The sequence below is a fragment of the Drosophila novamexicana genome, unplaced genomic scaffold (genome assembly GCF_003285875.2).
Source record: "Drosophila novamexicana strain 15010-1031.04,08,12 unplaced genomic scaffold, DnovRS2.1 tig00000974-arrow-arrow-pilon, whole genome shotgun sequence".
Lineage (NCBI taxonomy): Eukaryota > Metazoa > Arthropoda > Insecta > Diptera > Drosophilidae > Drosophila > Drosophila novamexicana.
The window spans coordinates 231,752-253,335 of record NW_020824834.1 but is presented as its reverse complement, the minus strand read 5'-3'; the positions used below and the strand labels follow the sequence as shown (position 1 = coordinate 253,335).

At 45.0% G+C, this 21,584-nt stretch overlaps 1 protein-coding gene across 1 annotated transcript; it reads left to right on the top strand.

Annotated features, from left to right (window-relative positions):
* Positions 1 to 25: 25 nt before the first annotated feature.
* On the top strand, positions 26 to 20,995 carry LOC115765457 (cadherin-related tumor suppressor). The gene is made up of 10 exons (XM_030709021.1): positions 26 to 132; positions 249 to 337; positions 3,663 to 8,877; positions 8,911 to 9,073; positions 10,338 to 10,652; positions 10,714 to 10,947; positions 11,018 to 11,219; positions 11,283 to 11,575; positions 11,847 to 18,166; positions 18,230 to 20,995. Exons 1-10 carry the CDS (start codon positions 26 to 28, stop codon positions 20,946 to 20,948), a joined length of 15,657 nt encoding a protein of 5,218 aa, XP_030564881.1. The 3' UTR covers positions 20,949 to 20,995.
* The last annotated feature ends 589 nt before the right edge of the window (positions 20,996 to 21,584 follow it).

The following is a 21,584-nucleotide window of genomic DNA, read 5'->3' as shown; positions in this document are numbered from 1 at the left end:
TAAACGACAACTAACCATAAGAAAAATGACCAGCGATAATTTTAATTTGAAACCAGTTTCTATGCCAAACAAAAATTCTGCGGCGCAGCCGAACGCCGAAGACTGCACAGATCCAAGCAAGCAGAAGAAGTGGTAAGCCAAACAAAAATTACCCACGAGAGACGAAATATTGAAAGAGAGCCTCTCCGAAGAGAGCAGCCACAGAACTAGAGCTACCTCTAAGGCAAAACAATTTCTTGTTTCCAAAGGCGCGAGAGTCGGGAGACCCTGAGTCACGCCAGCCATGGCGAACTAAACCGAGTGAACACCGTGGCAGCAACATTCAGCGGCAAGTGGAGTGGGCATGGGAGCAGCACCCAAGTAATTTTTAATCTTATTGTGTATGGGTCGCCGGTGGCTATTGAATCTTGTTGGGTTCGCTTGCACACAAATGCGGGCCGGAGCTCACGTATTTGCTGACTTGCCAGTGCAAGCAAGTCAATTTTTGTTTCATAGAGAAAAGGCGCACGCTCACCCATATACGACGAGCATTTGCAGGAGGACGGAGAAAAGCCGAGCATACCGACGTGAGCTGGAGCTGGAGTTGGAGCTGGAAACGTTTTTAGTACAAGAAAATGAAAAACGAAACTGCAACAAGTGAAAAATATGTTGCGGGCGACGGCAATGCGACGGCGGCGGCTCTGCTGCTGCTAGCACTGCCTGTGTCTATGCTGTGCCTGTGCATGAGAGGCAACAGGTAAAAGAGTCAGCCAGGAGGAGGGGCGTGCAGGCGGTGCAACAACAATAAGACAAGCTACCACATTTGGTACGTTTATGACGAGCGGGAGAGCCGCGCGTTCTCTCGCTTTGTTTCCGTCCTTTCCGTCCGTCTGAATCTCTCGGCTTAAACCTGTCAAGCCGCTTTTCGAAGCCTGGCCTGGCCGCTATGTTCATAATTTTGTGGTGCCTGCGCCTGAGTTCTTCTCGCAGCTCTCGCCAGTCGCCAGTTAGTTACGTTGCGACCACAGAGCGAGTGGCAGTTGGGAACGTGTGCGCGTAAAACGCTAGACAAAAGTGAAGGTGCGACGGATGCTCAGGTTTCGTTCGATCACACAAATACAATTACCGTGAAACATCTAACCCATGCTTTATAATTATATATGTATATATATGTCACATCGAAATATAAGCACATAGAAATAATATAAATCGGATCCAACGCAGTTGGTAAATTAAGTGTGGATACCACATCTCGCTCTCTGAGCTGTGCATGTGTGTGTGTGTGGTATGAGTGTGTGCCTGTTGTCGTTGTATTTTTTATAAGTGAAAAAATTCCAACAACGTTGCAGCCCGCACTGCAGCAAATACAAGAGCTGAAATGAAGCAAAACACGTTTTGCTGAAAAAAATATGCTGCGTCTGTGGCCACTGACGACGATGTTGCATTTGTGTTTTCGTGTGTGCGCGTGTCGTATTTATACTATATGTATACCAGATCAACTAACATCAACAAGGCTATCACAAAACTCACTTTAAAATGTGAACAAAAGTGGTAGGTATTTACAATCTATGAAAAGTTTAAGCAAATACATAAGATATTTCTAAGATATTTTAATATGAAAAAGGCTCAAACGAAATCATAAGTCATGTATTTCCGATGTGAATAGAAGAAATAAGAGCTAATGAATTAGACAGCAAAACAAACTAAAAACTTAAGTGCACAAAATGGATATTTTTATGATATGCAATTGCTTAAGTATATATCTTAATATATATCGAGACCCAAAAGGCAGTTATTCACATCTTCGCGATGTGAATAGAAAAAATAAGAAAGAAATAAAAGCTCAGGGAATATGAAGTAAAACGAACTCGACGCAGCTAACTCAAACAAGATTAATTGTTCAATTTTTATAAATCAACGTCAACGTGGGCAGTTTTTGTTGTAAAGGTTGACGTCTTTTGTTGTCGGAGGCTGGGACACTGAATTGAGTGGAGCTTGTAACTGTCACATAATAGCCTAAATTGTATTGCCAGAGTTTTGAAAAATGTTTAAAAAAATCAAAAAACAAAAAAAATAATACCTTTTCTTATAAATAAATAATCTTTGTTCATTGTGTCCAAGAAGAAATCATTTATGGCAGGTATCGGCATGTGCACTGCTCAAAAGCGAAATGTAAATGAATATGGAAATATGAAAAACACGTTTTCCTTCATCAGAGCTTGCTAGCTAGCCAACCGAGGTAATAAAGTGAAAAGCACGAAGAAAGAAAAAAGTAATAAAAGTAAAGACCAAGCGCTTGTGCGCCTGTGTATGAGTATCCCAACTTGTAGGCGCCTCATAGCGACGCGCATTGATTCCAGTTGGGTATCGGGGTTAAGATTATTATTCCTTACGAATTTTTAGTTTGGCCATATGGCCCGAGGCTTGGTAGACTGTTCTGTCTATTCTTTGCTCTTTTGTTATAATTTGCATTGCAAATGTTAAGTTCAATCTTGTACAGATATGGTATTTATGAGCTCTTCAAAATAGCCCGCATAACTATCTATAAACATATTGGTAGATATCAATTGGAAGCAAGAGTTACATCCTAATATTTCAGTATCTAGAACAAGTTAAGTATATATGTAAGTCTATTACTCACCTATGTATATAAGTATGCATGTATATTATTCAAATCACTAAAATATTTTGATATTTAACAAAACAAAAATGATGTTAGGGACAGAACAAAGCCAACCATTCCCATAGATGGGGGCTTAAAGATTAATGAACGGGTTGGACTTCAAAGATTTGGACAACAACAACAAATCAGGGGTAACAAATTTACTATAGATTCCATTGAACAAAGGTTGAAACATAAATTTCTAATATATATTTATATATATAAATATATATATATATAAGTATATATATATATATATAAGTATATAAGTATCCCGTACAAAAACAAAAAGAATGCTAGCAAATGTGTTGCTAGTTAGGTGAGAAACAACATTTTTGTTGGCTTGGTAGAGTTTCATTGATAATAATAATATAAGCTTATGCATGTTAGCAAAGAAATATGTAAATACCGATCTGACTATTTAAACATGCTTCCTTTCATACATATATGCCATACTATGCACCTTCTCCTCTCTTTCAGAAAATCATAGAAGCAAAGTAGTATTTTTATGCTTGGCGAAGTATGAAAGTGTTAAGATGCTCAGTGATCGTAGAGGCACGAAATTGTTAACTGAAAGTGTTAGCATGAAAGCATGATTAACTACTTAAGTTCGCTTTGGTTATAATTAATTTATATTCGTAAATCTGGTAAATGTGATAATTCAAAAAGAAATTCCCTGCTGTTTATACTTCTATTTAAGACTAGTATTAATGCAATTCAATAATTTTCCGATTGTAATTTTGACTTTTTTTACTTTCCAGGTGATTATAAATATCCAAAACTATCTGGAAAATGACGTGTTTTGAGCTTTCCACAAATAGCACACCAGTAAAATATCAAAAGCGCGTTGCTAATGAAAACAATAAAAAGTGAACATAAATGTTAATGGATGACAATCTGCGAATTCCATCCAGCCTTTTCAGGTTCATAGAGAAGATGCACTCGCTTCTCTCTGTCCACGGGCAACGAAGGGGGAATATTTTACACCTGATCGTGCTAACTACGTTTGTGTTATTCCAAGCCTCGGAGGCTTCATCCACACTACAGTTGTCTGCACCTCGTGGACGTAGCTATGCCACAACATATGAACAATATGCCGCCTTTCCAAGACGCCGCAGCTCCTCGCCAGCGGGAGAGATGCAGTCTCGCGCTGTCGATACTAGCGCCGATTTCGAAGTGCTTGAGGGGCAGCCCCGCGGCACGCTCGTTGGTTTTATACCGACAAAGCCCAAATTCACCTACCGATTTAATGAGCCTCCGCGAGAGTTTACACTGGACCAGATAACGGGCGAAGTTAAGACAAATGTTGTGCTAGATCGTGAGGGTATGCGAAGCCATTATGACCTTGTGGTACTCTCATCGCAGCCCACGTATCCAATAGAAGTGCGCATAAAAGTGCTCGATATCAATGATAATGCACCCGAGTTTCCTGAGCCAAGTATTGCCGTCTCTTTTTCGGAAAGCGCAGTGGCCGGAACTCGCCTGTTGCTTGATGCAGCGACAGATGCTGATATCGGCGACAATGGAGTTACCGATCATTATGAGATTGTGGCGGGCAATTTGGATAATAAATTTCGATTAGTCACCACAACGAATCCCAGCGGCGATACGTCCTACTTGCACTTGGAGACGACCGGCAACTTGGATCGCGAATCACGCGGAAGCTACCAACTAAATATTTCGGCCAGCGATGGTGGCTCTCCACCTCGACTGGGGTTTCTCCAAGTAAACGTCACAATACTGGACGTTAACGACAACCCACCGATTTTCGACCACAGCGACTACAGCGTAACGTTAAACGAAACTGTTATGCCCGGTTCGCCAGTTCTTCAGGTCATGGCATCGGATAACGATTTGGGCGACAATAGCAAGCTCACCTACTACTTGGCCGAGACGGAACATCAGTTCACGGTCGATCCCGAGACGGGCGTCATTTCTACCACTGTGCGCCTAAATTGCCCACAGCAAACGAGTCAGCAGCCCCGAGAGCCCACAGGCAAGGGTCACATCCAAAAGAGCTGCGTCTTCACGGTTTTTGCCCGCGATCATGGCTCTCCCCGTCAGGATGGGCGTACCTATGTTACTGTGAATCTGTTGGATACCAACGATCATGATCCTATTATACGCTTTCAGTACTTTCCACCAACTGGCCGCGTTGCCACCGTGGATGAGAACGCCAGCAACGGAACAGTGGTTGCTGCCGTGTCAGTGATTGACTCGGACGATGGTCTCAACGGAGAGACAACAACTCGCATAGTTTCTGGCAACGAACTGCATCATTTTCGATTGGAAAAGACTCCACTATTTCACATTGTCCGTGTCAATGGAGTACTCGATCGTGAGGAGATTAGCAAATACAATTTGACTGTTGTGGCTATAGACAAAGGAACGCCAGAGCGAAAGGCGATAGCATATCTTATTATTAATGTAAATGACGTCAACGATCATGAGCCCGTGTTCGAGAAGTCCGAATACACGGCTGTGCTTAGTGAACTAGCGCCAACGGGCACCTTCGTGGCCTCGATCGCTGCCACAGATGAGGATACGGGCGTCAATGCGCAGGTGTTCTATGAAATCCTTACGGGAAACGAGCTCAAGTGGTTTAACATCGATACGACGACGGGCCTTATAGTGACAACAGGTCCACTAGACAGGGAGGTTCAAGCCAGCGTAGAACTAAGCATATCAGCACGTGATGGCGGGCCCAATCCCAAGTTCGCTTACACTCAACTAAAGGTCACCATCTTGGACGAAAACGACGAGGCACCACACTTCGGACAAAAAGAACTCAACGTAAGCCTCAGCGAGGGCGTAAGTCCCCCGACAATAGTCGCATTGCTGTCTGCCACAGACAACGACCAGGGAACGAACGGATCGGTTACATTTTCCTTAGCGCCCAGTGTGGAACGCCTGTACCCACAACAATTTGCTATTGACTCCATAACGGGCCAATTAATGACGCGCAAAGCTCTCGATCGTGAGACAATGGCGAATTATGAAATTTTTGTGATCGCGCGCGATCAAGGCGCACCGGCACCACAGTCGGCCACAGCTACTGTTTACCTCAGCATTTCAGATATAAACGATAATAGTCCAGAGTTTTATCCAAAGAATTACATCTACACACTGAAGGACCGCGAGGCTGATGTCGCACCGAACAGCATGCGAACTCTGCTCAATGTCACGGCCACTGATCGCGACGAGGGCGATAACGCCTTAATTACATACAACCTAGAATCTGGTGGCGACAAAGTTTTCCACGTTGACTCTCGCACGGGTGCTGTCATATTTACGTTACGTGGCGATGATGCTCTTAAACAACTGAAAAAACCCTATTACAAGCTGCGCATCTCTGCCCGAGACTCTGGTGAACAACGCAGCTCGCAGGATGCCGTTGTGGAAATTATAATGGAATCTAAATCAACTACGCTCGACTTTGACGCTTATAATGGATATGATTTTCAAGTTGTTGAGGATCCTGATCAAAAGATGGCAAAACTGGGTCGCGATGTTGGCCGGGTGCAAGTAAAGCGGCAACCGATCTTTGCAGATGCAGCCATCGAGTATGTTATCATTTATGGTGACAGAGCCGAATATTTTGCAATTGACCAACACAGCGGCCGCATCACAACTGCACGCCGTATTGATCGAGAAGCACAGGCACAATATCAGTTAGTTGTCATGGCGCGCAGCGTAAATGGGTCTAGCTCCATGTCTGGATTTGCCTATGGCAAGTGCAATGTTCACATAACGATTCTTGATTTGAATGATAATGCACCCAATTTCGCTCAAGATCGTGACACAGAAGCTTCAATTTGGTTGCCGGAGGATACCGCTGTGGGGCAAGAAATTTATTTGTCCCGTGCCCGCGACCGTGACGCTGGTGTCAACAGTCGCATTCGCTATAATTTCACCTACAACCCGGATCAACAGTTTCGCATTAATCCTGCCACAGGTGTAGTCTACTTGCAGAAGCCAGTACGTGCTGATCCTGGCACAGTTTTTTATGTGGAGATAATTGCTACAGATGGGGGTACGCCATCGCTAAGCAGTCGACTTAGTCTCCCCGTACATATTGCCGACGTAAATGATCACACTCCTGTATTTGATCACACATCCTATGAAACTTCGCTCTTGGAGACCACCAAGGTGAACACACGCTTTTTCGCGCTAGCTGCCTCGGACAGTGATCTTGGGCCCAACGGACGTATATCATATGAGATAATAGATGGAAATTCTGACCGTAAATTTGGAGTCTTCCCTGATGGCTTCTTGTTTGTCCGCGCGCCTCTCGATCGCGAGGAACGCGACTATTATGCACTTACAATTTCTTGTAGCGATGCCGGCACACCATCCCGGTCGTCGGTGGTACCAGTCGTCATTCATGTTATAGATGAGAACGACAATCCACCACAGTTCACAAATGGTACATTCACTTTTAATATCCCAGAGAACGCCCCAGCAAATACATTTGTCGGAAAGTTAACTGCGGTGGATCGAGATATTGGACGAAATGCAGAATTAAGTTTCAGTGTCCTCTCGCAGTCACAGGACTTTAAGATTGATACGCACAATGGCTTTATCAAGACCCTTCGACCTTTCGATCGGGAGGCTCTGGTGCGAAGCACAGGCAATAGTGCCAGCCTCGGCGACGAGGAACGAAATATCAGTAGCGGTGGCTCCAATTATATACTGCTGGAGGCTATTGTCACAGACAATGGCATTCCGCCACTGCACGACAAGGTCAAGGTCAAAGTAATTATCACTGATGTCAACGATAATGCTCCGGAGTTCTTACGTACACCATACCAAGTAACTATCTCCGAAGATGCCCCTGAGGGAACACATATTATGCACATTTTTACCAAGGATGCAGATGAAGGTCTTAATGGAGACGTATATTATACACTGGTTGCAGGGAATGAAGCCAACCTTTTCGGCTTAGATAGCGCCACAGGTCTGCTAACCCTTGCACATAGATTGGACCGGGAATCACAAGAAATTCATCGCCTTACTGTAGTCGCACGGGACGCAGCAATAAAAAATTCTCTAACTTCCAGCGTCAACATTACCATCACAGTGCTGGACGACAATGACAATGCGCCGGAGTTCACACAATCGAGCAGCGAAATTTCTGTGTTGGAAACTAGTCCCAGTGGAACAGAACTTATGCGGTTCCGGGCCAGCGATGCAGATCAAGGCATGAATAGCCAAGTGGTATTTAGCATAACGGCAGGCAACCGCAGGGACACATTCCACATTGACAGCGTTAGTGGTAGCCTTTACCTACACAAGCCGTTGGACTATGAGGATATTACCAATTATACGTTAAACATAACAGCTTCAGACTGCGGTATTCCGCCGCTTTCCACCACGGTCTTATACAACGTCATTGTGGTGGATGATAACGACAATCCACCCATATTTCCAAGCACGGCAATTGTGCGTCAAATTAAGGAGGGTATCGCACTCAAGACGCCAATTGTCACAGTCACTGCAGATGATCCTGATTCCGGCCTGAATGGTAAGGTAACGTACGTTATCAGCAGACAGGAGCCGGAAACGGCCGGTGGACGTCACTTTGGCATTAACACACAGACGGGCGTTATATATACGCTGCGTGAGATTGACCGAGAGTCCATTGATAACTTTCGGTTGACTGTAGTAGCCACGGATCAGGCACAACCCTCAGATCGCCAGCTGGCCACCGAGAAGCTGGTCACAGTCATTGTAGAAGATGTTAACGACAACGCGCCAATCTTCGTTTCAATGAATGCAGCAATTTTGCCAACATTGCTGAACGGCTCGATTCCACCGGGGAGTATAGGTGGTCATGTGATGCAGGTGTTGGCCCGCGATGCAGATTCGTCGAGCAACGGCCTGGTCACATATGAATTTGCCGGGGGCCAGCAAGAACTTTTCCATCTGCAACGTAACACAGGAGTTATCACACTTGGTAGTCAAGGGAGTCAGCCCCAAACTAAGCCCAACGTGCGTTACCAATTGACCTTAAGGGCCACGGACGAAGCAAGTGGCGAGCGGAAGAGCACTGAAACCTATATCACAATAATAACGCTTGGCACTAGTAATGGTGAAGGCGATAGGCCAATATTTGAGAATCACAACGCCCTATTTGGATCAGTCTACGAGAATGAGCCGATCGGGACGAGTATACTGACGGTGAGCGCGCAGCTCGAAGGCACTGAGATCGAGTACTATGTGACAAATGTCACGGCGTCCACGTCATCTATATTCGGCCATGCGAGCAGCAGTGAGATGCGTGTCCAAGTTGACCGTCTTTTCGATATCGATGCTAAATTGGGCATATTATCGACAGCGGTTGAATTGGACCGTGAAGCTGGCCCTCCCAACTACGAGATCGAGGTCCATGCCATTGCACTGGGCGGAAAGCCTCGGACAGCTCGTACAAAGGTAAGTCAACATGACGTTTCGCATGATGATGCAGCAGATGCTGAGCACGTTTACGTGAAAAAAAGGGGGCTGCTTCTTTTATTGTGTTCCAGGTAAGCCTACTTTTGTCTGCTGCGCCTGTAGCTGAGCGTTTTTGCATACGGGGTCTGGTTTAAGGGCTTATCAGTATGAGTTAAGACCGCACTAATGCGCTTTTAATGTCTACTGTAGATATGAAAATTTGATTAGAAGCAAAGCAGAGTTTTAGACCTGTGCATATACAAAAAAAAATGCAAATCGCCAGGTGAGAATAGTCAGGCGTATTTTAAAGTAGAAGATCTTACGACGAGTAACCAAAATACTTAAAAAATCTGTATAAATAGACCTCGGGCACAAAATTATAACATGTTCCAGTTTTCTTTGATTTTCGATAATACCCTACCATATTTCTTTAGCGATGTTTCGAATTAAATGTCAGTCTCGGCCCTATTTTCCATTTGCCGATTTCGCAGCGCATGGCGCAGTCTGGATGCCAACAACTGCAAAATCGTCGACCTGTTTTCAGACAGCAAATAAAAATAAACGAATTCACAACAGTAAACATCTTTGTGGCTGCAGAGCGTTGAACAACGGCCCTTCAGCCAACTTTTGGGCACTTAAGCCCTTGCCACTCGGCAACCATTGGTGTTGCTCAGCGGGACCGTCGCATCCCCGCTTCAGACATGCTTTATGCGTAGGTATGCCAGCAATGTACACATGCAAATGTGTATACGAGTAGTTCCAGTTCTGCACAGCTTCTTGGACATATTACGGCCAGAGTGCTGCGTATATATGTAGCTGCTTATTTAAACATACAAACTCGGGCATGTATGAGACGGCCGCGGCGACTGAAGCCTTGCGTGCTAAAAGTATTTCAATCAATTTTATTGTTGTTTTTTCTTTTTTTTTTTTTGATTTAAAACGATTGCCATGTCATTTTTTCGGATGTGCGTTTATTTTAAAAATGTATTTAGAGTGTAGGGTGCTGACGTTGCGTTGGAATTAAGCAACTGTTAGCGCATAAGAAGGTAGAATATCGCAAAAGAGCTAGATAGGCTAACTAACACATTAAAAAGTGTCTTTTGTACCTTGTGTGATCGCCCATACGGGTGCATACTGTGACAGTGATTTAGTCATATAATTTGCAGGTCTGTGAATATTAGAGAAAAACGAAGTTCACAGCTCACGTTATTCAATGTCTAGAACCTCCTTACGAGCAAAACTATTTTATTCCATTTTTGTACAGGTTCAGGTAACTGTGTTGGATAAAAATGATAGTCCCCCGAAAGTTCTCGATACGCCATTAATTTATACTGTAAGCGAAGATCTAGAGATCGGACACACCATAGCTACAATTCGAGCCACCGATCCTGATCCCGATATTATGAGCAGTATGGTTTTCACCCTAATCAATGGTCATGATGGAAGGTTTATCCTGGAACCATCAACTGGAAAACTTCAATTGAGAGACTCTTTGGATCGTGAAACAAAGGACAAGTACAATATGCGCATCCGAGTGAGCGATGGGGTGCAGTATACAGAAACAGATATAATCATACAGGTAAGTAATCGGAACGTGTTTTTCTCTGGCAACTGATTAATTGCTAATTATTCGTTTGTAGGTGGATGACACCAACGATAACCCGCCCGTTTTTGAAGAATCCGTTTACTCCTTTGACATACCAGAGAATGCACCACGTGGATACCAAGTTGGTGAAATTGTGGCCAAAGATGTAGATTTGGCTCAAAATGCACAAGTCTCATATGCAGTTGTTTCTGATTGGGCCAACGACGTATTTAGCTTAAATCCTCAAACGGGAGCACTAACTTTGACAGCTAAATTGGATTACGAGGATGTAAGACATTCAACCTTTTCTTCCGTTGAATCTTGTGTTTCACATCTCCAAAATTTCTTTTTGCAAACAGGTGCAGCATTACATATTACTTGTGCAAGCACAGGACAACGGTCAACCTAGTCTTTCAACTACTATTACAGTATATTGTAATGTACTTGACTTAAACGATAATACACCATTATTCGATCCCATGAGCTATTCAAGTGAAATATTGGAAAATGTTCCTGTGGGAAAGGAGGTAGTCACCGTGTCCGCCAAGGACATCGATTCGGGTTAGTTATTCTAAATAAATTGATTAAACTTGATTAAGATTGACGCCATGAGCTTTATTATAGGAAACAATGGCCTCATCGAATTCAGCATAACAGCCGGGGACGAAGACGGCGACTTTTGGATCAACAGCAACGGAACGATATCCACACGTCGACAACTTGACCGCGAGCATCGCAGTGCCTATACTCTGACGGTCACTGCCCGCGACTGCGCCGATGAAATGGCCATTTTCAGTGAGTTGAAGGAATCGCAGATGAAACTCAAATATCGGTCGCCCCGGCGTTATTATAAAAAACATCAGCAAGATCAGTTTTTATCTCATCAAAAACAAGAACGACTGTCGTCGACCGTGCAGGTAAGCTACCCAGCAAGAGATCTACGTTTTAGATATCTATGTTAGATGGTATACAACCGGCAAATGCTTAAGATAGTTGTGCGTCGTTAAACTGGGCTTGACCTGTGACAAGTCTGATAACTACTATTTATACTTGGTCAAGCCCTAATTAAACAAAAACTTGTTTTAAGAGCTTTTGGCCTAACCTGTTTTAAATAGATCATCGAGCATATCATTGCTCAAAAATTGACACAAATGTTAAAGCGTCATTAAAAACTTTTCTCTTTCACAGGTAACGATACTTATCAAAGACGTCAACGACGAAGCGCCCGTGTTTGTTTCCGCAAATGAGACGTCGGTGATGGAGAATGTGGCCATCAACACGGTTGTGTTTACAGTGAAAGCCATTGACAACGACGAGGGACGCAATGGCTACATAGACTATTATCTTCAAGATGAGCGCAGATTAAGTGATGACAATGGATCGGCTGAGCCTCTGCCATTTACTTTGAACCCAACCGATGGTATTTTACGCGTTGCCGATTTACTGGATAGAGAGCTCCGATTAAATTATGTTTTGAATATAACAGCGCGGGATCGTGGAGATCCGCCACTTGCAACGCAATCCCAGCTAACGATTAAAATCCTTGATGTTAACGACAACATTCCAGTATTTGATCCGAAGCAATATTCCGCATCCGTGGCAGAGAATGCTAGTATAGGCGCCATGGTGCTCCAAGTGTCTGCCACAGACATGGACGAGGGCGACAATGGCCGTGTGCGCTATTCGATTGTGTCGGGCGACCAAAATCGTGACTTTAGCATAAGCGAGGACACTGGAGTAGTAAGAGTTGCCAAAAATTTAAACTATGAGCGGAAAGCGCGATATATATTAACAGTACGTGCCGAGGATTGTGCACCAAAGGAAAGCGCCAGTGATATTGCCGAGCTAATCATCAGCATAATTGACATAAATGATAATCGACCCACATTCTTGGACTCCCCTTACATTGCCCGCGTCATGGAGAATACTTTACCACCCAACGGCGGCTATTTGCTCACCGTAACTGCTTTCGATGCCGATACTCCTCCTCTGAACAACCAAGTAAGATACTTTCTCAAGGAAGGCAATGCGGATCTGTTTCGCATCAATGCCTCAACGGGCGACATTGTCCTACTAGGAACTCTCGATCGTGAGCTACAGAATGAGTACATATTAACGCTCGTTGCTATGGACACTGGCTCTCCGCCGCTGTCAAATACTGGGATTGTGAGAGTTGAAGTCCAAGATATCAACGACAACGGACCTGTTTTCGAGCTCCAATATTACCATGCCTCTATCCAAGAAAATCTTCCGGTTGGGTCGTTGGTGCTCAAGCCCGTTGCCACCGACAAGGATACCGGTCTAAATGCTAAGCTACGGTTTGATTTGCTCGGAGAGCACATGTCGCATTTCCACATTGACACTGACACGGGCCAAATAACTACGGCTGCCGTATTGGATCGTGAAAGCATAGGTGTCTATCAGCTAACACTTATGGCTCAGGACAGTTCCATTACTGAACCGCGCGCAACTTCTGTGAATCTGACGATCAAAGTGGGGGATACAAATGATAATATGCCAAAGTTTGAGGCCAACAATTTTAATATTATCGTGCCAAACAATATCCGCGCTGGGGAATTTGTTTTTGGTGCACGAGCCACGGATTTGGATGAGGGCGAAAATGCAATGGTTGTTTATAATATAAGTGGTAAGGATCAACACATTTTCGAAGTGCACCCATCCACGGGAGTTATACGTACAAAAATGGAGCTGGCACAAAAAAATAAGCCGAACGTTGACATTATCTATAACATAATCATCCATGCAACGGATCAAGGATATATGCCTCAAATCTCGACAGCTGAACTTACGGTGCAACTACGTCCGGTGGAGCTCTTTCCTGTGTTCTCTTACATGCCTATCACTCAATTTAATTTACCGGAGGATGTGCAACCTGGAAAAATGATTGCCAAATTGGCAGCCTCATCACCAAAGAAAGGATCTGTTGCTAATATAAGGTATAAATTAGCCGGTGGAAATATGGGAAATACAGCTGTTATTGATCCGACTACCGGCGTTTTAAGCGTTGGCCAAGATGGATTGGACTATGAATTGGCTCATCAATATGAGATCTGGGTTGCAGCTGCCGACTCGGATAGACCAAGCCTTCGTACTGTTTCGCAGTTGACCATTAACGTTACTGATGCCAACGATAATCCTCCAGTTATGGAGAAGCTTATCTACAACGCAGAAATCATGGAGGAGGAAACACCACCACAACTTATTGTTGCAGTCAAGGCGAAAGATAGGGATTCTGGAGAAAACGGTGAGGTTAGCTACCGATTAAAAAATGACTACAACGGCACCTTTGAAATTGCCGATTCTGGCGAAATATATACAACCATGCGCCTAGATCGTGAAGAATTGAGTGATTATGCGCTTGTTGTGGAAGCCGTGGATCAAGGTGTGCCCCAGCTGACAGGTACTGCGAGTGTGTTGCTGCATCTACTAGATAAAAACGACAATCCCCCCAAATTTACACGTTTATATTCACTGAACGTAACAGAAAATGCTGAAATTGGCAGTTTTGTAATATGTGTGACCTCATCTGACCTAGATTTGGGCGAAAATGCAAATGCCACGTATTCATTTAGCGAGAACCCAGGTAAAAAGTTTAAAATTGACTCGCAGAGCGGCAACATTACGGTAGCAGGACAAATTGACCGCGAACAACAGGATGAATACATTCTCAAGGTTGTGGCCTCAGACGGAGCCTGGCGAGCGGAGACTCCAATCACAATTACCATACAGGACCAGAACGATAATGCACCTGAGTTTGAACATAGTTTCTACAGTTTCAATTTTCCGGAGCTTCAGCATGCAGTGGCCTTTGTGGGCCAGATCATAGCAACCGATCGGGACAAGCAGGGTCCCAACTCTGTCATCTCATACTCGTTACAGTCGCCATCCCCCATATTTAGCGTTGATCCCGCTACGGGCGAGATCTTCAGCAAAACACAAATCCAGTACAAGCACTCACAGTACATCAGCTCTCCGGAGAACATGTTCGCACTTACCATCCTGGCTACAGACAATGGAAAGCCGCCACTCTATACAGAATGTCTGGTAAATATTAACATAGTGGACGCAAATAATAACCCTCCGAAGTTTGAGCATACAGAGTATCTCTCCCCGTTGCCAGAACAAGCGGGTGCTGGTCAGCGAGTTGTGAGAGTACACGCTAATGATGATTGCGACGTCGGAGTCAACGCGGAGATTGACTACTCGTTGATTAGCTCTAATCTGAGCGCTTACTTTACCATCAATAAGCATGACGGCTGGGTAACATTGATTAAACAGATTAGAGTGCCAGCTAATTCACGATTTGAGCTAAACGTAAGGGCTACCGACCGTGGTGTTCCACCACTATCAGATCAGACTCGTGTTATCGTGGTGGTCACGGATGAAAATCGACACGCTCCCGAATTCAACCCACGGAGCTATCAAGTGATTGTGCCAGAAAACGAGCCCATTGGCTCCACGATTATCACAGTCTCTGCGACAGACAAAGATACCGGGCCCAATGGCATGCTGCACTACGCTATTTCAGGCGGCAACGAAAGAAACTATTTTAATGTCAATGAACGTACAGGTGCCATCATAATAATGCAGTCATTAGATTACGATCTAATGCAGGAATACCACTTAAACATATCCGTCAAGGATTTGGGCTACAAGCCTTTGACTGCGTTAGCTATGCTCACGATCATACTAACTGATGTCAATGACAATCCGCCGGTGTTTAATCAATCGGAATATCACGGCTATATTGCAGAAAATAAACCAGTCGGAACAGCTGTATTTCAGGCACACGCAACCGATAAGGATTCACCAAAAAACGCCATCATACACTATTCATTTCTGGCTAGGGGCACCGATCATCACTTCTTCAGTATCAATGTCAGCAATGGTACAATATTATCCTCCGCCAGTTTTGACTATGAGGAGCGCCGTAGTTACACGCTGCATATTAAAGCAAAAAATCCAGACTCGAGCATGGAAAGTTATGCAGTACTGTATGTACACGTCTTGGGAGTTAATGAATTCTATCCGCAGTTTGTGCAATCTGCTTTTCATTTTGATGTTTCGGAAACTTCGTCTGTGGGAACTGCAGTGGGATCGGTGCAGGCCACCGATAAAGATATTGGCGAAGATGGTAGAATTTACTATTTGCTGGTTGGCTCTAGTAATGATAAGGGCTTTGGTATCAATACAAACACAGGCGTGATATATGTCACCCGTAATTTGGATCGCGAGACCCAGAATCGCGTCGTGCTAATGGTAATGGCCAAAAATTACGGTAGCATACGGGGAAATGATACGGCTGAAGCGCAGGTTACCATCTCTATTCAGGACGGAAACGATCCTCCGGAGTTTGTTAAGCGTTACTACTCTTCAACAATATTGGAGTCTGTGCCGCTTGGAACTATGGTGACAACAGTCAAAGCAATCGACAAGGATGTTCGTCCGCAAAACAATCAGTTCACATACTCAATAATTAACGGAAACATAAAGCAAAGTTTCAAGATCGACGCAGAAACCGGAGAGATCAGCACTGCAGCACTCTTAGACCGAGAGGATATTGCGCACTATAATCTAGTTATAGGTGCAATTGATACAGGTCTACCACCGCAGACGGGCACTGCTACTGTGCGCATTGACTTGGACGATATCAACGACAATGGCCCCATATTTAGTTCAGATGGCCTTCTAGGCTATATCTCAGAAAACGAGCCTGCAGGCACATCAATAATGACGTTAGCAGCAAGCGATCCAGACCTGCCGCACAATGGAGCACCTTTCAGTTACAAGATTGTGGGTGGCAAGCATAAAGCTTGGTTTACCATCGACAAATACACAGGATTGGTAAGGTCTACTGCTAGCTACGATCGCGAAGCAACCCCCATTCTAGAAGCCATAATTGAGGTGGAGGACAGCGGAAGCCCCAAACAACATTCCCAACATAAGCTGGTTATAAAGGTGCTAGATCAAAATGACAATCCATCTACGCCGCGCACTGTCCATGTGGCTGTCAGTATCTTTAATGGTGATTTACCCGCGAATACGAAACTAGCTGATGTACGCCCAAATGATGTTGATATTGTGGGAGACTATCGCTGTCGTTTGCAAGGCAGTGGACAGCTGACAATAAAGAGCGGCTGTGACCTGTACACAACGTCATTGACTACGCCAATGTCATACCTATACGACGTAACTGGTAATGATGGGAAACATGGCGATGTTAGCTCTAAGGTGACCGTGGATTTCCAGAGCTTCAACAACAATACACTTGCCAACACTCTGCCCCTCTTATTACGGAATATGTCAGCTACGCAGTTTTTGGCGCATTATTACCGTCAAGCCCTAGAGATGCTCCAATCACGCTTTGGTCCTGGTGATGAAATTCTTCTTTACAGCCTAATTGAAATAGACACCAATAACGCAAGCAATATAGATCTAGAAGCCCTATTTGTCGTGCGCACTTCCAACCTCACCTACCATCAACCACATCAAATTATCGAACGTCTTCGTGAAAAGCGCTCTTCTCTGTCCGACCTATTGCACACGGATATAGTAATAGGATATGAACCTTGCAGTACACCTAATGTTTGCGCTAATGGCGGGGTCTGCAGTGCTACAATTCGCCTGCTGGATACGAGCCACTTCAGCATAATCGACAGCCCTACGCTTGTTCTTAGTGGACCGCGCATCATTCACGACTACACTTGCCAATGTGCTAAGGGCTATGCGGGTGAACAGTGCGCCAGACGGCAGGATCCCTGTCTACCTAGCCCCTGCCAGGGGCAGGCTCAATGCCGACGACTGGGTAATGACTATCAGTGCGAGTGCCCGGCTAATCGAGAGGGCAAGGAGTGTCAAAAGGAGCGCAGTGATGTGTGCTGGAGTAAGCCTTGCCACAATGGCGGCAGCTGCCAACATAGCCCAGATGGAGCCTCATACTTTTGCCTTTGCCGACCCGGGTATCGGGGCAGCCAGTGTGAGAGTATTACCGATTCGTGTCGACCAAATCCGTGTCTGCACGGTGGCTTATGCGTCAGCTTAAAACCAAGCTATAAATGCAGTTGTCCATCAGGTCGCTATGGGCGTCATTGTGAACGTTTTAGCTACGGATTTGAGCCACTATCCTTCATGAGCTTCCCCTCTTTGGATCCAACAACAAACGATATTTCTATAGTGTTTGCTACGAGTAAGCCGACGGCGTTATTAGTGTATAACTACGGTTTGCAGAACGGAGGACGCTCAGATTTTTTGGCCATTGAGCTGGTGAAGGGTCAAGCGGTTTTCTCTTCGGGAGGCTCACGTACTGCCATTAGCACAGTTGTGGCAGGACTCAATCTCGCCGATGGTAGCTGGCACAAAGTAACAGCCACCCGAAATGGTCGCGTCATGTCGCTGAGCATCGCCAAATGTACGGAATCTGGTGAAGTGTGCTCGGAATGCATTCCCGGCGACTCCAGCTGTTATGCGGACGATGTTGTTCCCATGGGGTAAGTAAACTTTAAACTAAATACACAAATGTGAAAGTAAAGTAATTATCGCTTTTATTGTAGCACACTTAACTTCAACAAACAGCCTCTGTTTATTGGAGGCTTACAATCAGCAGATCCAATACTCGAGCGTCCGGGTCAAATTCACAGTGACGATCTTGTTGGGTGCGTTCACAGTGTTTCGATCAATGGACGCGCTTTGAATTTGAGCTCACCAATACAGCAGCATGGCATTTTACCAGGCTGCAATAGACAGGCCTGCCAGCCAGCTCTGGCAGCGGAACGCTGCAGTAGCTATGCGGGCCAGTGCATTGATCGCTGGTCAACCTCGCTGTGTCAGTGTGGTGGTGAGCTACTCTCTCCTGACTGTGGTAACTCACTGGAGCCTGTCAAAATAAGCAGTGGTGGTTTCCTGGAATTCAAAATTTCTGAACAATATCGACGCATGCAGCTTCTGGACAATCTGTACAACGAAAACAATGCGTGGTCAAACTTTGGCAGTCGCACAAAGCGTCTGTCATCGTATAACGCGAGTGCTGTAACGACATCCTTCTATGACCCTCCCAAGGTCTTGAGTTTTCTCTTTCGCACATACAAGTCACACGGATTGATATTTTATGCTGCAACTAATCAGATGTACACTTCATTGTCCCTGTTGAATGGCAAACTGGTTTACTATTCAAAGCAGCACCTGTCCATCAACATGACTGTGCCAGAGCCAGCAGCGTTAAATGATGGCAAATGGCACAACGTTAGTCTCCGCAGCCAGAGTCACATCCTCCACCTGCTTATTGATGGACACCAAGTGGGCGAGGAGTTGGACGTAGCGGGCGTGCATGACTTCCTAGATCCGTATCTTTCTACGCTTTGTGTGGGCGGTGCCTCTAACGTTTTGATAAATGAAGAACATTTTACGGGCTGCATAGCCAATTTCTCCATCAATAATGAATTGCAGCCGCTTAATGGCTCAGGCAGCATATTTCACGAAGTTAAACAACATGGAATTGTGGAACTTGGCTGCAAAGGGACAGATATTGGTGTCGATGCTGCCCAAGTAGCTGATCCATTGAGCATAGGCATAACACTGGTTATTGTGTTTTTCGTCATACTCGTAGTAGCTATATTCGGCTCATATGTTATTTATCGCTTTCGGGGAAAACAGGAAAAGATTGGTAGCCTCAGCTGCGGTGTACCAGGATTTAAAATAAAGCACCCACCCGCCCCAGCTACTCAAAGCCAAACAGCCGACCACGTCATTTCCCGTAGTATACATGCGAGTGACTCTCCAGCACCAATCGTATGCAACAATGATCACATGCGCCCGCCTGGTCATCATTTGGCCGGACCAGAGCTTATTACAAAGAAGTTCAAAGAACGCAGTGAACTACCACCCACCGCCGACCATCCGCAGCCACAGCAACGTCCCCAACGCCCAGACATCATTGAACGCGAGGTGGTCGGCAAGAGTCCACCAATTAGAGAGGAACATCATCTTTCTATACCACCACCAAACCCACTGCACCCCCTCGACCATGGAAGCTCTGTGGATTTGGGCTCCGAGTATCCGGAACACTACGATTTAGAAAACGCCAGCTCAATTGCGCCGTCCGATATTGATATCGTTTACCATTACAAGGGGTACCGCGAGGCGGGGGGCATGCGTAAGTATAAAGCAACCACGCCCCCCGTAGCGTCCTATACACACCACAAACACCAGAGCACAGCAGCCCAACAGCAGCATCGACATTCACCGCGCCACGCTGTCAACGCCCCATTTGTACCACGTGTACCCAATCAAAACAACCAACCACCCCCATCAACAAGTGCGTCTCGCACCCACCAGACTACCCCACTGGCACGCCTATCGCCCAGCTCCGAGTTAAGCTCTCAACAACCCAGGATTCTAACCCTGCATGATATCTCGGGCAAACCGTTGCAGAGTGCTCTTCTGGCAACCACATCTAGCTCTGGTGGCGTTGGCAAGGATGCGCTCCACAGCAACAGCGAACGTAGCCTAAATAGTCCTGTGATGTCGCAACTGTCCGGTCAGAGTTCCAGTGCCAGTCGTCAAAAGCCTGTGGCACCGCCTAAAGCACCAACACAGACATCAATGGGTCTCACGGCAGAGGAAATTGAGAGACTCAATGCTCGGCCTAGAACTTGCAGCCTAGTTTCGACCCTTGATTTGTCATCAAGCAGTGAAGCGCCGACGCCTCGAGTTCCAGGTGGTGCACTTCACCTGTCTCTTGGCGGAGATGTGGATGCGCATAGTTCAACCTCGACAGATGAGAGTGGCAACGATAGCTTTACTTGCTCTGAGATCGAGTATGACAACAATAGTTTAAGCGGCGATGGCAAATACTCTACCAGCAAAAGCATGCTCGATAGTCGTAGTCCTGTGGCGCGTGCAATCAGCGGGGAACCAAGCAGGAACCAAAATGTGTCCAAAACTCCGCCCATACCACCGCACGCCTATGACGGATTTGAGTCATCTTTTCGCGGCTCGCTCAGTACACTTGTTGCCAGCGACGACGATCTAGCGAACCACCTGAGCGGCATTTACCGCAAAGCAAATGGGAACGCTTCGCCATCTGCAACCACATTGGGTTGGGAGTATTTGCTAAACTGGGGACCAAGCTATGAGAATCTAATGGGCGTATTCAAGGACATAGCAGAACTGCCAGACACGACAAGCCCGCTGCAACAGCAACAGCAGCCCACCCAGACAGTGTCGACTTTACGTATACCCAATGTACAAAAAGCACCAGAGGAGTATGTGTGAAATACTCAGGACCGAGTATGTATATTAAGCGTAAGACTTTAACCCTTTACTAGTGTTAAGCGTCGCCATTTCATTTTGTAATGTTCAACGAAAATGTATCGTTATTGTTTAAGCTAAGTTTCTATTAACTATTGCATTGATATTTATGAAAGTTTACTTTAAAACCTTAACACCTTGTATCAAGGTTACACATCCTAAGTGCATATCCATATAGGATTCTAACGTAATTGTACTGACTGATATGCATTTGCCAATAGTAAAGCAAAGGCCAACACAAGCTGGTTGGAAAGTGTAGTTTTAATAACTTAGCACTTCTTGAATTATACTCTTAGTTTTTAGCAATCAAATAACTTCTGTACATGTATGTATTTGTGCTATATTAAAATAGTTCAGCTAAACTATTTATTGCCATTTAAGTACATTATAAATGTTTTCTATCTCTCGCTAGCATTTTTACTAGTTATACTACTAATATGAGACTTAAGGTATGCAACTAAAACTTTCAAATAATTACCTAGCTAAAATATAGTTAGTGTTTGTATGTTACAATAAATATAAATTAAAATTGAGTTTTTGTTTTGTTTGCCAAAAGTTCTTGTTGTTTATAAGCTTGCACTTTTAGTTCGCGCAGCTGTT